Source organism: Lissotriton vulgaris, chromosome 4_1, assembly GCF_964263255.1.
Source record: "Lissotriton vulgaris chromosome 4_1, aLisVul1.2, whole genome shotgun sequence".
NCBI lineage: Eukaryota > Metazoa > Chordata > Amphibia > Caudata > Salamandridae > Lissotriton > Lissotriton vulgaris.
The window spans coordinates 1,655,467,394-1,655,483,518 of record NC_141691.1 but is presented as its reverse complement, the minus strand read 5'-3'; the positions used below and the strand labels follow the sequence as shown (position 1 = coordinate 1,655,483,518).

Genomic DNA, 16,125 nt, shown 5'->3' with positions numbered 1-16,125 from the left:
GGAGGGTGTAGCATGATACTGAACTTAGCCCTTACAAAGGACTCTCAGGTAAGAAGTAGCTTTCAAGCCCACTGATAAGATAGGTCTGACATTATAAGGGAAGGGGTTAGGGTGGACTATGGGAATCTGTTAACAATTGTGGTCGTGGCGTAATAATGCATATACTAGTAGCCATTTTTGTTGCTAACCCTACCTTAATTGATCTGCCTTCCAAATCAAAATGGAGCTGAAAGATGATGGAAAAATTGCATGTCAGATGAAGGCCATTGTGCTTTACCCATTTAGGAGTGCTCGAAAGGGTGTCCCTACCTTTGAATCCAGTTTTTGTTTCCACAACTTGATTTTAAACACAGGGGAACCAGTTTGCGAATTTGACCACCACGAACAGTGAGTGGGTCATGATACTACTTGGACAGACTCCTTAGAATTGCTTTGCTTGCCATGTCACTTGTCAGTAAGAGGTCTAAACCAATAGACATCTGTGTAACACATTACTAAACATGCAGACAACTGACTGCTGCTGGGAGCATTGTTGAAAAACGGACCTCCGTTGTGCCCCCCTCCCCTCCCCTCCCTAAGAATCATTTATATGGGGCTTCATGCCTTGTGTTCAATCATATAGTCAGGCACAAATGCTTGTGAACTACAAACCTTGTCATTGAGCCAGGTGTCAGAACACCCATGGTTTTATCAAGGCCATCCCCACCTCGTACTCTCTCTGTTATAGCTCGACGGACAGTTCCTCCTAGGCCTTGATGTGAAGGGTTTTCTAGATTTCTAACAATGCTTTCTGAATTGAACAAAAGAAAAAGCCTTCGTCGTGTCCTGAACTTGGTGAATAATCCCTCAACCTTGTCAGTTGAAAAATATCTTTTTCGGTTCAAGATATAGAAGATTTGTTTTAGAATTCGTTGTTTGATACAGATTGTTTGATTAATTTGTACAAGAACTGAGCTGCATGGTTAAGCAAGGTAGTCCTCCGTTTGCAGCATTACATAATCCTGGGTCCAACCTCTCCCGGCTTTACACAAAGCTGTTCCCAAGGGTTGTACAAAAATATTATATAGCAATTCAGCTAACTAATAAGCGATTGGCATTTGCTCTGGCATCAGACTCAGCACTGAGGATTGACCGACACACAGGAAGAAACAGGACCCACATGTGTTATTTAGTGTTTAGACAGTATTGACATTGCTGACCGCTACAGAAACTTTGGTGAGAACATGGGAACAGCTTGATGGCGAAAATTAGGTGGATGAGAAGACTGACTAAAATGACCCTCTTACGGGTGAGAACGTTACTCAGGAACTTGCAGACCCTGGCAGAGTTCAAAAAGTGGAATGATATAAGAGTATCCACTTTGGTTACTGTCTGGGAGTTGACTAATGTCCAAACGTATGAACAGCTCCAGGTTGAACTAGACCGCATCTAGATCTTTTAAATATTTACAGCTAAAGCATATAATGGGGAAATGTATTCTCAAAGTGCAAGACTCGTCACCACTGGAACTTAGACCGCTATAGAACTTAATGATCAAAAAGGCAGTATCCTTTGCATCTATGGTGCGCTGTTGAACACATTGCACAGGCGAGGGAACCCAAATGCAAACCGGCAAAGGACTTTTGTAGTATTGAAGATCTAGGATTGAAATAGGACTGACCCGAACCAAGGAGGCGTTTATCAGAACGGGGCTTTGTCTGCTGCAAGTGAGGTTACTTGTTAGAATACGCTATACAAAGATGCAGCTCGCACCGTTTTGAAGAAGACTGGGTGGCCGAAGGAAGCTTATTGTCACACTTTTTAATAATGTCCAAACACTCACCGTTTTGGTTAAACCAGAATAAAATGTTTGTTCGAAAGTGTTTTGGGAATCCCAATTATGTTTGAGTGATTACACCACTGTTGGTAGTGTATGATGTTGATGTACCATGAACACATTAGAGAATGGAAGCCTAGTAGCACCGAGATGCGGAAGCCCCTAGGCTCTTACAGTTGAGTGGAGGTGGCGACTCATAGAGGCAGAGAACGAGATGTAAGCTAGTACAGGTTGCTTCAGAAAGTTTGTAAAAGTGTGTAGATCCTGTAGAGAATTTAATAATGTAGGATGACGCTCGGTGTAAAGGCAAAAAAGGACCACATGAGGATCTAGCTTTACGAGGGAGTATAAAATAACATAGACTTAAAGTTGTGAAATGCAAGAGGTATTGTAAGAGGAATGGAATGAATGCTATCAAGTCAATGAGCCATTCTACTCTTGGCTATACTTGTATCGGTGATTGCAATAACGATGTATCACATTTGATATTTATGGTTTATGTTAAAAAAAAGAATCTGTAAAAAAAAAATATTGCTGTACTGAAAAGAAGTTACTCTGATAAGTGCACTATAAGTGTTAAAATTTCAATTTAAATTGGCTACGGGTTCCTTTTCTAATGTGTTGCTGGTTGTTTAATATCTGATCTCAAACGTAATCCATATGCTTTTTCATAGGTACAAGAAGACAACAGAAACTCTAAGCCAGGCTGGGCAGAAAGCCTCAGCAGCATTCTCATCAGTTGGAACTGCCATTACCAAAAAGCTGGAAGATGTGAAGTGAGTTTCACATGCTAGTTGTATAGAATGTTTATGTTGGTATTTAGTTCATGTCATGGCGAGAAGAGAAGTATATGGTTCTGTGTTTCCCTTCCAGTGTCCTAACTGGGTGTCTGAATGATCACTTAGTTCACACACAGATTGGACGCTCTTTACAAATTGGAGCTGGAGGTTTAAGCACGATAGCTATTTTTGGCATAAAGTAGCCCAGAAGTGCTTCTGTATTATTGCACGCTTAAAAAGACTGGGCATCCGCCATGCTGATTCTCCAGCACTGGATCTTTCATAGATTCACTTACCTGAATCATTCTGTCATCAGGCGGGGAATTTTCAGTAGCAATAAACTTTTTTAACGCTCCTTGATGTAGGAAATTAGATTTTCCTTCTTGTAGGCATGACTGGGCGCTTCATTAGAGAATTCCAGTTCAGGAAGCTCTACATGTCTCCCTTTGGCAGTCACCTCTATGGAAGTGCCTGGAAGGGCACTGCACGCAAATGTATCCCCTGACATGGAGTAGGAATCCTTTTGGCTCTCCTGAAGAAACAGGGCCAGCCTCTTTTCTCTAGCCTTAAAGAGTTTACAGATGTCACAATGGGTTACATGCAATGGTCTCTTCATCAAGGTTGTCGGGTAGACCATTCACTGTCCACATTACAACAGTTTTGAGGAGCTATACTTTTTCATTGAACCAGAAAAAAGTGAAATAACCCATGATACAACTCACTTTACAGTCTATCTGAAATAAAACTGCAGAAATCTAGGGAAGCTGAAGAAAAAGTTAAAATCTGGACAAATGTAGCCTATCTGTTAAGATAGAGCAGAGCTCTGTTCTGGGACTAGCTCATGAATGATATGTGGTAGAAATCTGCGCTTTGGTGAAATCTATACTTTGGTGACATCTATGCCTTGGTGACATCTGTAGAGCAGAGTACTCTTCAAATTCAACTAACTGGCCAAAGTTTATCAAATTTCAAATCCGATGGAGGTGCTATCACACAAACACTGTATTTTTGGCATGTGGCCATTTTAACATAGTGCAATGCGATTTAAAACTACCTGTGATTCCCAGTGTGACAATGGGAATTATTCAGGTATGTGCTTCTATGAAAGATACCAGCTCTGGAGTATTGTAGTTAGAAATACCCCTAACTAGTTTCTGGATTATAACTTCACAATCGAGCATGATGTGTGACTTTGCTGGGCACATTCAACTGTGCTATGTCCAGACTAAACAAGCAGATGATTGGATGTTTAATGTCCATCACTTTGTGTAACCGCTCCAAATGCAAAGTAGGGGTACAGGGAACCCTTGCAACCCACTCACTCGCCACCCCTCCCCCTGCGACCACTGCCAGGTTAAATATCTTTAGAGGTAAATTAGTCAATTAGAACTTTAGTACCTTGGTGCTTCACACAAGGCTTTGAGTTCACGGACAGTATTCTTCTTTTTTGTCTTTTTTTTTAAAAGTAGAAATATGCAAATGAAGACGTCCTGATTACTTTGGAGGTTATAGGGTATATCGCCATTTGTAGTAGACATCAGTTTTTAACACTTTGTTATGCAACTTAAAAAGTGTTTGCTTTGAGTTGAGCCTTGCACTCTAGGCATCAACATGGGAATATCCTATAAGTTGAGTTTGATTTTTCTATTTTCACCAGTATTCAAAATGTTGTGTTTTCATTTATTGTATTGTATTGCGATAACCATACACCACAGAATGCACACCCAGAAATGAAGATCAGTTATGCAAAGGTTCTTATTAGAGGGGACGGCAATTAAGTTTTCAATCCAATTTTAACTAACCCAAAATTACAAGTTCTTACAATTGGTTAGGGCAGTCAGTATTTAGGTAAGTGATGAATTAAAGGTTTAGCAAGCTCACGGAAAATTCATTCCTTGGGTGGGAAAAGGGTTCATGATTCAATTGAAAAGGGTTCATGATTCAATTCATAAAACTTTATTTGGCACAAGAACAGCCATAGTAGGTACATAAATAATAAAAACAAGTATGAACAAAAAGCACAAGGTGAGTAAATAAGAGGCAAAACGATATAAGAATCGGTACAGTGCAATCAAATCTCTGCTAGCCGTGACAGGCGATGTGGCAGCCTAAACATTAATATTCTAATCGGCATACAACCACCACATTCTCCCCGAGGGTCAAGTTTCGCTCGATCCACCTCACACAACCAGAAATACTATTTAGTTGACTCATTTCTAAAGGTATGAGATCTGATAGCACACCTAGCCCTCCATCAATTCCCTGCATATCACTGTGTTGTAACTTGTATTGTTCCATTTACCCGACTTCCCGTGTCTCCCCCCACCTTAACCCAGACAGTGGTATGGTCTGCCTGTCAGCCCGGCGCTCGCTATGGAATGTTGACATAGCAGCTGGGTTCATGGTTGACAGGCGGACGGTTTCGTATGTGATGTTCTTCACTGAATAAAGTTGTTAACTACCTACACTGGTGTACTTCTTTGCAACAATTTATGGCGACGAGGTGAGGAGACTGTGCCAGGGACAGTGGAGACCGTCCCCCTGGTGTGAGATAATTGCCTGTCAACGAGATTTGAACGGAGTCAGTGTTGTAAAGCAGAAGAAGATTGAGAAACTGCTGGGGACGGACACTAAAGATAAGGTAAACAAGGAAAGGTTTACCGTTACAGAGGGCGAATGGGAGCCTAGTTTATCCTTGCGAGTCAAAAGTAAAGGAAATTATTGAGAACATCCTGTGGGGATGGTATTTATTCGAGTGCCAGGTCGGGCACTGTGACCACTGATTACTTGTGTTGAAAGTGACTCTCTATTTAAGTTGTCTTCAGGCTGCGAGGTTAAATGCGCAAGGGGGCTTGTTAGCCCCGTAGAGACCGGCAGGGAGAGGAAAGTGTTTACTGCTGTCTATCTGTGTACACAAGATTTGAGAGCTCGTCGGCAGGTCATTACAGTCCGGTGAGGAGGGACGGCAAGTTCGTGTGTCAAGTCGGGCACAAGGGTTTCAAATGAAACTGTGGGGTAGCGAGTCAAGCAAGGAAGCAACGTGTAAACTCCAGGAGTCGCTGCGTGAGGAGGTTAGCTCGTGTGCCTAGCCGGGCACAGGAGGAGCACTTGGGGGTGTCTACGGAAGCGTAACGCCGTGAGAACGCAGGGTAGGAACTGTGTGGCGCTGGAAGTGGAGAATAAGCGGCAAGCAGAAGTATCAGTTGGTGAAATCAGTCAGGTTTGGCACCCGCGCTGCGCACCTTATACCTCCCGACAGAATTGAACGTTCACCGCGCTCGCCCGTGTGACGTGACACCTAGCAGAGAGGAACGACGAAGAGCAGCGCGAGGGAAAACTGAGCCCCACTTGAGGTTCGCTTCTGATTTAAACGCATATCCAAACTGTGCTGTCCCTGATAAGTAAACATTCTTCATAGTAAACTGTACGATCTTTACCTCAGTGTTCACTGTTCTTCAAGCAGCCCTTTCCTCACAGGAACTTGTTCAGGAAGATCTCCTTCACAGGAAGTTCCCGCCACCAAGAGGATAGGAACTGTATTACCATTGGGTGCTCTTTTCCTAGTCAGTAAAAGAAGAAAGGGGACTTACGACTTTATCTGCTGTGTTGCTGAATTCATGTTTATATGTGAGTAAATGTAGTTTGAGGGAACAGTGACATTTACAGTTTTTCCGGTTTTACCATTTAGCTAGAGAAGAAAGGTCTGTCAGGAGTCTCAGGTATTTTATGGCAATGGCGGGCGCAGGAATGAGTCAACCTCCACCTTTTCTCAATGAGTTAGGAGAACCTGTAATTCCCTGGAGAAGGTGGGAAGGCATTTTCAAATCGTATTTAATAGCCATTGGAGGTAGCAATTACACCAATATACGTAAACAACATATACTACTCCACAATTTAGGAACACATGGGAGGAAAATTTATGAAGATATAACAGGGAGATTGGTGGAAGATGATCAAGAGGAAGTGGAGGAAGGTGTCAATGTCTATGAAAGCACATTAAGGGAGCTGGCGGCTCACTTCAAGGAGAAAATAAATGTGGTGATGGAAAGGCATAAGTTTTTTAAGAGGGTGCAGAAGAGGGAGGAGAAAGTGAGCGCTTATATTGCAGTGTTGAGAGGGTTATCAGCCACATGTGAATTTGGGCAGCTCACAGACTCTTTGATTAGAGACCAACTTGTGAGATGCACAAATGACACCAAAACTCAAGAGGAATTGCTTACCAAGAATCCTAATCTAGAAGAAGCCATAAATATAGCTAAGGGCCTAGAACACACCGCGCGGTGTATGAGAGAGATGAAATCTCAGGAAGGGATAAACAGGGAGAAAGCAGAAAACAAGTCAAGCACAGAGGGAGATACAGTTTGTAAAGTAGGAGACAAGAGTAAAGAGACAAACCGCAGTAAGTCCTGTGCTATGGTGTGTTTTAAATGTGGAAGTCCCAATCATATGGCCAATAACTGGAAGTGCCCTGCAAGAAATGTGCAATGTAGAAAGTGTAACAGGTGGGGGCACTATTCCAAGGTATGTAAAGCTCCCAGTAAAGCAGTGCATGTTATAGAGGAGTCCTCTCTGGACGAGGAAAGGGAAAAATCCTATATTTTCCAAGTGGGGGAAGAGGATTAAAATAATGAGGACATTTACCCTAAATGTGATGTTTTACTTGATGGTGTGAAGTTTAGTATGTATGCTGATTCATGCTCTCCTTACACTTTGGTAGATAAAAATGTATTTGAGGATAAATTTGCAAACCATCCTGTCAAAATGATGCAAGCCGACATCAGTCCCAAGGGGTACAACAAAGGGAAAATACCGTTAGAGGGTATGGTGACAATGAGAATTTCCTTTAAAGATAGACACACAGTGGGAAAAGTGTATGTATCCACCAGTGGCTCGACTCTTTTGGGCTGGAAACACCAGAAGGAGTTGGGTATTACTCTGGACCCGAACAACAAGGAGCAGGTGCTATTATTTGACCCGGCATGCATAACAGGGGATCTCACCGAGGAGTTCAAAGAGGTATTTAGTGACAGGTTGGGAGTTTTTAAGAATTATATGCACAAGATCATTCTAAAGGAGGGGGCAGTACCAGTTGTGCACAAGACCAGGTCCATACCATTGCGTATGAGAGAACCACTCCAGCAGGAACTTCAGAGGTTGGTTAGCCAGGGAGTTATCACAGAAATGCAAGTTAGGGGTATGCTCGGTGGATTACCTAGGACACACCTTATCGGAAGAAGGCATTAAGCCTATGCACGACCTGGTCAGAGCAGTGAGAGACGCACCCACTCCCAAGAGCAAAGAGGACATATTATCGTTCTTAGGGCTTGCTGAATACATGGCAAAGTTCATCAAGGATTTTGCAATGGTGTCACAGCCGCTAAGAGACTTGATCAAGAAAGACAGCATCTTTGCTTGGGGAAAAGAACAAGAGAGGTCGATGAACTACATGAACTACATAAAGAAAGCAATTATTGAAGCTCCGTTTATCGGGAAGTTTGACCCGAATGGTGCAACTATCATCTCTACTGATGCCAGCAACAGAGGAATAGGGGCGACGTTGGTGGACAGAGAGGGGAGCAAGGTCAATGTCGTGGCTTTTGCTTCCAGAACCCTCACTTCTTCTGAGAAAAACTACTCGACCATAGAGAAAGAAGCTCTAGCGGTTTATTGGGCCATCTGTCACTACAAGTTTTTCATCTGGGGAACTCCATTTGAAGTACAGACCGACCATAAACCACTGGTCTCGCTTTTCACAAGGAAGGACATGGAAAGCATGACGCCCCGCATAGCTAAATGGGCTGTGGGCCTGCAAGCCTACAATTTCAGAGTATCCTACATACCAGGGCAACAGAATATGGTTGCCGATTTCCTATCAAGAGCACCAGCGGTAGGCGAGGAGGAGGAAGATGTTGCTGGTGAATCAATTCTCGAACTGCGATTAGCGGCAGTGGAGAAGGAGTCTTGGGTAACCCAGATGGATCTAGATGAAGTACTGAAGAAAGTGAAGAGGCATATACTCACGGGATGGCCAAAGAAGTGCAAGGACATGGAGACAGAGATCCAACCGTACTGGAACGTGAGGGAAGACCTATCAGTAGAAGGAGATTTCGTACTGAAGTCAGGGAAACTTGTCCCTCCAGAAGCTTTAAGGAGTCAATTAGTGGAACTAGCGCACGAAGGACACTTAGGCCGTAGTTGAAGCAAAGCTAGGCTTCGTACAGACTACTGGTTTCCAACAATGGACAGTGAAATGGAGGACAAGGTGCGAGACTGCTATGCGTGCAGTTTGAGCGACAAGTCTAAAATTACGAGGCGAGCACCTCTGTCTCCAGTGGAAGTTTCCGAGGTTCCGTGGGACAAGCTAGGTTTCGACCTAGCCGGACCCATCCATGGCAAGGGGCCCCAAGACTGGTACCTACTGGTCCTGGTGGACTACTACTCAAGCTGGATAACCTGCAAGACTGTCCACAACGTGAACACTAAGGCGATCATTGAATTCCTGAAAGAGGTATTCTCGAGGGAAGGAATGTCATTGACCCTAGTGACAGACAATGGAGTGCAACTGATCTCAGAAGAGATGACGGAGTTTCTCAAGGACTGCTCCATAATTCATGTCCGCACCCCACTGTATTGCCCCAAAGCCAACGGCAAGGTGGAGAGAGTAAACCGCATGCTCAAAGAGTGCATACAGTTGGCCAATCAAGCAGGGGAGAACATCGATGCAGCCATAAGAGACATGCTGTGGGCGTACCACACCACACCCAAGTCCACAACAGGTTGCACGCCCTTCGAGTTACTGAGGGGGAGGAAAGCTGGCACCAGTTGGATGGGAAGAAAACAAATAGAGGAGACCGACCACAAAGAGGTCAAGAAGTGGATTGAAGCCAACCAACAGAAGTACAAGGAATGGTACGATAAGAAGTGGGGAGTGAAGGAGAGAGAATTCCAACGAGGACAAAAAGTCTTTGTAAAGAAACCGGAGAGACTGAGAAAAGGGGGTGACAAGTTCTATGCCCCCAATACCGTCAAAATGCAAAACAGGAACACAGTGGTCATGGAAGATGGTAGACTATGGAGCCATGATCGGGTGGTTCCAGCAGGCGGGGAAGAACTTAGGTCAGACACAAGAAGGTTGGAGGGTGGAAACGCCAGTGGAGGGATCAAACTAGACAGGAAGAGCGATAGACCTAGGATCACCCCTCATTGGCACAAACCGTACCTTATGAGATAGTACCTGCAGCGTAACTCCAAGAGTCATAAGGGGTCTTCTGCGTAAGACCATCAGTCTGGACCTTGGGTGGGGGGTAACCCTTTCCTCCCACCCGTGAGGTGGTCATCCCCCTCTTCCTTCCGTCCCTTCCTGTTTTTCCTTTTCCCTGAGGGAGGATGATGTGTTGTAACTTGTATTGTTCCATTTACCCGACTTCCCGTGTCTCCCCCCACCTTAACCCAGACAGTGGTATGGTCTGCCTGTCAGCCCGGCGCTCGCTATGGAATGTTGACATAGCAGCTGGGTTCATGGTTGACAGGCGGACGGTTTCGTATGTGATGTTCTTCACTGAATAAAGTTGTTAACTACCCACACTGGTGTACTTCTTTGCAACACACTGCTACTTTAAAAAGGACCAAACACCAAAACAAACCCTCTTCTGAACATTACAGTTCAGAAGATGGTTGACTAGGGCATCCCTTTGCCTAGTATTTTTGACCAAGTCCTAAAATACCTTACTATTCTATGTAAGTGCTGCACTTTCCAGGAGCTACCAGTCCTTACTGTTCAAAACCTTCAAGGTGCTTTTATAAATCTTACGAGCTTCATGAACCGCATTTGGGTCTTTCAGGGTTTTGAAGACACCCTTCCTTAACCTGTGATTGGCTAATGAGCAATGGCTTTCGAAACAACAAGGAGTCTCCTGCACACACCTGTTTGGTTGCAGCAATAGGTGCCTACTACTCAGACTATCATAATGGGCTAACATTTTGTACCTCTGTAAACAATGCAAATATAACCCAGGGTGAGATTTCAACAGCGTAGCAAGGGTATCCTTTGGGTCTTTCAGATGCCATCAAGCCTTAGGCCATTGCTAGAGTGCTGAGTTATGGGGAATGACTTTAAAGGGGAAATAATTTCATGCACTGATAATTGTCCTACAGCGTTCAGAGCATAAAGGTCTGCCTATTCTGTCGCTAGAACAACACCATGTGAGAGCCATGATGAAAAGTCCTTGTTAGGCACATGTAATATATACCCAAAGCCCGACCATGCCCTTGGTGTTAAATAAGGCAATAATGCCTTCCTAAGCTGGTGAATATTCTCTCCAGACTTGTCTAGATCTCACGTGGTGTGCCACAAAGATTGCACTTTCCTCCAGCTAATTTAATGTGTGAAAACTGACTCCGATTATTTAAATCCTACAACATTGCCTTTCTTATGTATGCTAATCCTAGGTTAATGTTTCATTTGAGTCAGGGGAATGGACCTAGTTATGTCTTCCACAACCTAATTTATAATAAGTTACATTTAAGCTCTTTTTGGCATTGTTTAAATGTGGCCTACCATGCTTATTAAGTAACAACCAGTCCTTTGCCCAGTCCCTGCATTCGCAGAAACAATCCAGCATCGTCGCTGGGTAGATTGAGCGTATTCCTTACTAACTAGGACTCTATAGATATCCTCTTGTGGGTGACAATGTGCTTACTTCAGCTTTCTTGACTCTTCAGGCAGATGTGTAATGAGCAGTCAAGACCAAGTGCAGTGGAGGGGGAGTTGATGTTAAGGTGGGGTATGACCTATTTATCACTGTTGCAGTGAACATGTCAATGTCCAAACAAAGGTGACGATACTCAGCTTTAATAATATCTAAAAATATATAGGAAAACCAAATAGTAGAAATGTAATACATAATAAAACTATTGTGCAACAGATTTCAGTGCCAAAACAAATAAAATCTATAAAATATTTGTGATCACTAAATTATCCTGAACACCCCAAATACCCTGAAGGTGAGTGAAAACACAATACCTTCAGAATGGTTCATGCATTATGTTCACAAACATATATTGTTTGCAATACTTAACCAATCTCCATCACAACACAGTAAAATGGAGACTGGCAGTCCCCCCGCGACAACTAAGTTCAAGTTTGCAGACCTTTATTAACCATCCATGAAAACTGATAAATTGAATAAAGAAAACACAGTGGCGATTGGCAGTGCAGTGAGTGAGTAACCTGCAAAGCAAATGGACAGTGTCTCCAAGTTTTGGTAAGCGAGTAACTGTAGCCTGTAAAATAAACTTATCTTCTGGATGGATGCTAAAAATCTTTAAAATAGGAATAGTTAATCACCGGAGCCCCTAGAGGCTTTAGGTCAGCTACTCCTCCCTCAGTGGGGACTTTATGGTTGATGAATGGGAAAAGCCTGTGGTTTAACCCACAAAAACAGAGACCAGGCCACAGACCATTGCTGTCTCTCTCTCGACCCCGTTAGCCCAGAGGCTAACTGAGTACGAGACCTCGACCAAAGCAGCAGAGTTTTTGAAGAACAAAATAATGCACATTTGGTGTATGAAGGGAATGTGCTTGGCAGGCAGACACTAATCTTACCTGCAATTATAGATGTGGTTTCTTCAGACAGCGCTATTCCAGTTCTGTTGATGTGTAGTGAAGGCTTCAATGTGCTGAATTGAAGTTTCTGAACTCCTTAAACCATGTAGTGGCTTCAACGCGGGCTAGGTTTGCAGTGGTGCAAGCGAGCTGAACTTTAAAAAGGCGTCCAGACTTGTTACAAACAAAAAGGAAACGGGTAGCTCCACCTTAGGAAAGAAACCACAGCAGCAGGGTCCACACAGTTCTTGCTTCAAGATGACACTCTGTGAGCTTGAGGATATCTCCAGCTCAAACTTACTTCCAGGTCCTGCCAATTGCGCATCAACTCACTGGCAATTAGTGTGGGGGCATTCCACAGAAGTGCAAAATCTATCCAATCATGTTGGATGTGTCCTCCTACCATGATACATTGTGCAGCCACAGCTGCTTTCCTTTGGTTTGCTACATCCCCGTGGTGACAGCTCTGGCAGGAAAATTTGAGTATTGCTTCCAGACTGCAAGGAATACAAATAACAGAACATGAAGTTGCGGGAGGGTATGCTGGTCTTGGCCTTTGGAAGCAGCATCCATCCTCTATCTTGCAATCATAGTGTTCCCAAAGATATAACTGTTTGTGATCAGCTAAGGCTATTATTAATGAAATCATGAGAGGTGGGACTGTGCCCAGTCCCCAGATATGCACAGCTATTTGCCACTTGGCTTAACCTTATTCGACCATTTTAGTTCCACTTTTCTCAATATAATCCATAACTTATTATCAAGAGTACTCCAACTTTCTGAAAACGGGACCACGAGCTCAGTGTGTACGTTATTTTCAAGTTTCTGCTGTTCAAATGGAGTCACTGGGACTTTTTACCAAGAACAGGATTAAGACGTAGATTCAGTCAAGCAGTGTTTATTAGATCACATAACCCAATGCATTTCGGGCTGCCATGCCCTTCTTCGGGGGTCACTGTAAGTAATAATAACATGACACAATTACCAAACTGTTATCACCTATATACACTTTTTATACACAACCTGGTGCGACAACATAGCCAATACATGCGGTGAAAAAAATAATCACAATCTCCCCGAGTTGTATCAGGTGCTCAGTAAACCAACTCTATCTACATTATATTCAAGCCTCTACCCCAATTAACAACCCTTGCCGCTGTTGCCTCAACCTGTGCACCCTCTTCTAGCTGATCATGTACACCCATTCAATTAACATGCCGCGCGTTTCTTCACTATTAGGACAACGAATCTGTGTTCCCTTTAACGATTATGTCATCAAACTGTTCACCATGAATATAGATGGAAAATGAATGCATTCGCGCTCATACTATCAAGTTTTAATTAACGGCAAAAACCTTTCCAACCCCCTCTGAGTGTCAAGTATTTGAATGGCAAACATTTAGACAAACACGCCGTACATTTTTCTACCGTCGTATAAAATACATTTCGCTGATCCCACATACCTGCTATTCTGTTAATAAAAACATGTTCCTTCCCTCCGCCAAACCTGTTGCACACCACCATCCCTCTGCCTTTTGAATACCTCATGTAGTCTCTGATTGGTTCAAAATCTAAAAAACTCCAGCCTTCCCCCGGACATTAGCTGATTACACCTGATGTCTTTCATTCCACAATTCAATTTCCCATAATCCATCTGTTGAGAATCCAACAAATCGGAACCGCATCTTCTCGCCAACCGTAGTTCAACATAAAAGCGTGTTGGTGTAATCGTATTTAAAACAGTTCTTTGATTGTCCGTTTAATCTGCTGTTTAACCTGAACCATGATGTTAATCTTCGTTCGTGGACCCATGTTTTTTTTAAAGCCTTCCATCTTAGATACAGAAGGTGTGCGTCCTGCCCTTTATAAAACGCAGTATTAATGAAAGGCACAACACAAATAATTGCAATACATTTAATGTGAATGTTACGACGTTTGTGATTAATATTGTAAATATTAACCACACATTGTTTCAAAACATTTTTCACACACAATGAAAAAGGACAAGAATGATCTACTTTTTAGCTCGAAGCTACTGAGTTTCATTTACATGTAGAGACCGGTAGGCACCCCTTTCATACCCCGAAAATGTAGAAAGCTGTCAGCAACCAGGGCCTTTTCTTAGTGACTTGAGTGGGACTACTCCTAAAAACCACAGGACTAATCCCGGACAGCACATGGAAGCGATACCAATAGACATTCTCCCAATCTCAGAGCCTATCAGATAATTCACCACCGAGTAACACATTTTGAGTTTTAGGGAGCCTTCAAGGAGCAGGTCCCCAGGAACTATGATCAGAAAAGAAAGATATTGGAACTTTAGAGGATTAAAAGAATAACTAGCTAACGTAAGATCGTACTGAGCATTTAACCAGTGGTGGCAAAATGCTCAAACATGCACCGCTTCTTCCCTTGCCCCTCTCCTTCCACCAATCAATTCTGTATTTCTCCACCGTGCATCAGCCCCTCTGATCTCTCTCTCCTTCTCTCTTTATTCATCTCTCTCCTGAAGCACCCGTCGTGCCTGCTGCAATTAACCTTGGGGAGCTGGAGAAAGTGACAGAGGTGCCAGCAGTCACCCTAGATAAAAAAAAATGCCCTCCAGTGGATTCTGGCCAGCTCCAACCAACCCCCTTCCCTTATCCTCTTTAACCCACCATATGCTTGATGGGTTAATTTCAAGCCTGGCTCTGGCTGCACTGTATATTCAGGGTTTGCATCCTTGAAGCTGCCATTTTAGTTTACATTTTCAGAGGGCGGGGTTGGCTGATGGGGAGAGGGTATATTTCAAAGCTTCATTGAGATGTTGACAGAGTAATCCAATATATTCCCATTGCTTGTTTTATTAACACTTCAAGGTGTTTTGTGTACATATTTGGAAACCAGTCACCTATTTTACTGTGGTTGAGGTTTTTGCCTCTACTGTGGCACTGCAGCTAAAGGTCAAAGAAAAACCGAGGACTTGGATTCCTGGTGCCCATATTTCTTCCAGGCCAGACATGCGAAACCCATTTCCCAATACTTGTTAAATTCTGCCTTTGCTGAATTGTGTGTGACAAACGCATGTGTGCAGAAATAAATAAATAAATAAATAAATACATTCTTTCTATACATGAGTTTGATGGCATGCTTAATTTTTGTGGATCTGATCAAGACCTGGTCAGTGTTTTCCTGTCTTGGATGAGAGATGAGGCATTTGATAATATGTAACATTTTATAATCCGTCCATTCATTGTCTTCCTCTTACTAACTATTTACTGTCTTTCTTTTAATGCTGCCATAAAGTATACGTTGCTTACAACATTCAGTTAGTATGCCTGCTATGAGGTAATGTATAATAGCTGTTTCTGATGTATGATTTGTAGTTCAATTGTCAAGATGATTTGAATACAATGTGCTCAACAAAAATAATTCTTCTATGGTGGTAACATCATGGATTTAATGACCCCCTTTTATATTTTCAGCTGTTTATAACTTTCTACAATTCTTGTATTCATTCATTATTGGGTTATGAAACCGTTCGTGATTTGAACCCACTTTTTCCCACATTAGCACTGGTTCTTTTGGGGAGGATGCTAGAGATGCACACAACTTGTGCAGCTTGGATGGGACAACCAGGGTCAACGCCTGCAGATGAGTGACAGTGTGGGATTTGAACACCCACCCCTCATCACTTTCAGCGCAGGTAGTTTCGTGGAGGATGGTAGAACAAAACCACTTTTGCAGCTTGGATGGTGGGGCACCAGGGTCATCGCCCGCAGATGAGATGCAGTGTAGAACCAAGATAATAGTACAGTAAAAAAGCATGTGATATGGCACAATGAGTGAAGAGTGTCCGGCAGGAGGAGCAAATACTGTACTTCTCCACTGTACCAATTGAGGACTAGAATCCCCCTTTATTTGAGCTGAACGGACTTACTCTGCAT

At 43.1% G+C, this 16,125-nt stretch overlaps 1 protein-coding gene across 3 annotated transcripts in view; it reads left to right on the top strand.

Moving 5' to 3' along the window:
* The window catches only part of TPD52 (tumor protein D52), a 374,408-nt gene that overhangs the window by 317,311 nt on the left and 40,972 nt on the right, over positions 1 to 16,125 (top strand). For all 3 annotated transcript variants that reach the window (XM_086965920.1, XM_086965918.1, XM_086965919.1), the window contains exon 4: positions 2,491 to 2,592. In XM_086965920.1, coding sequence (XP_086822046.1) covers positions 2,491 to 2,592 — 102 coding nt within the window. The remainder of the gene's footprint in view (positions 1 to 2,490; positions 2,593 to 16,125) is intronic.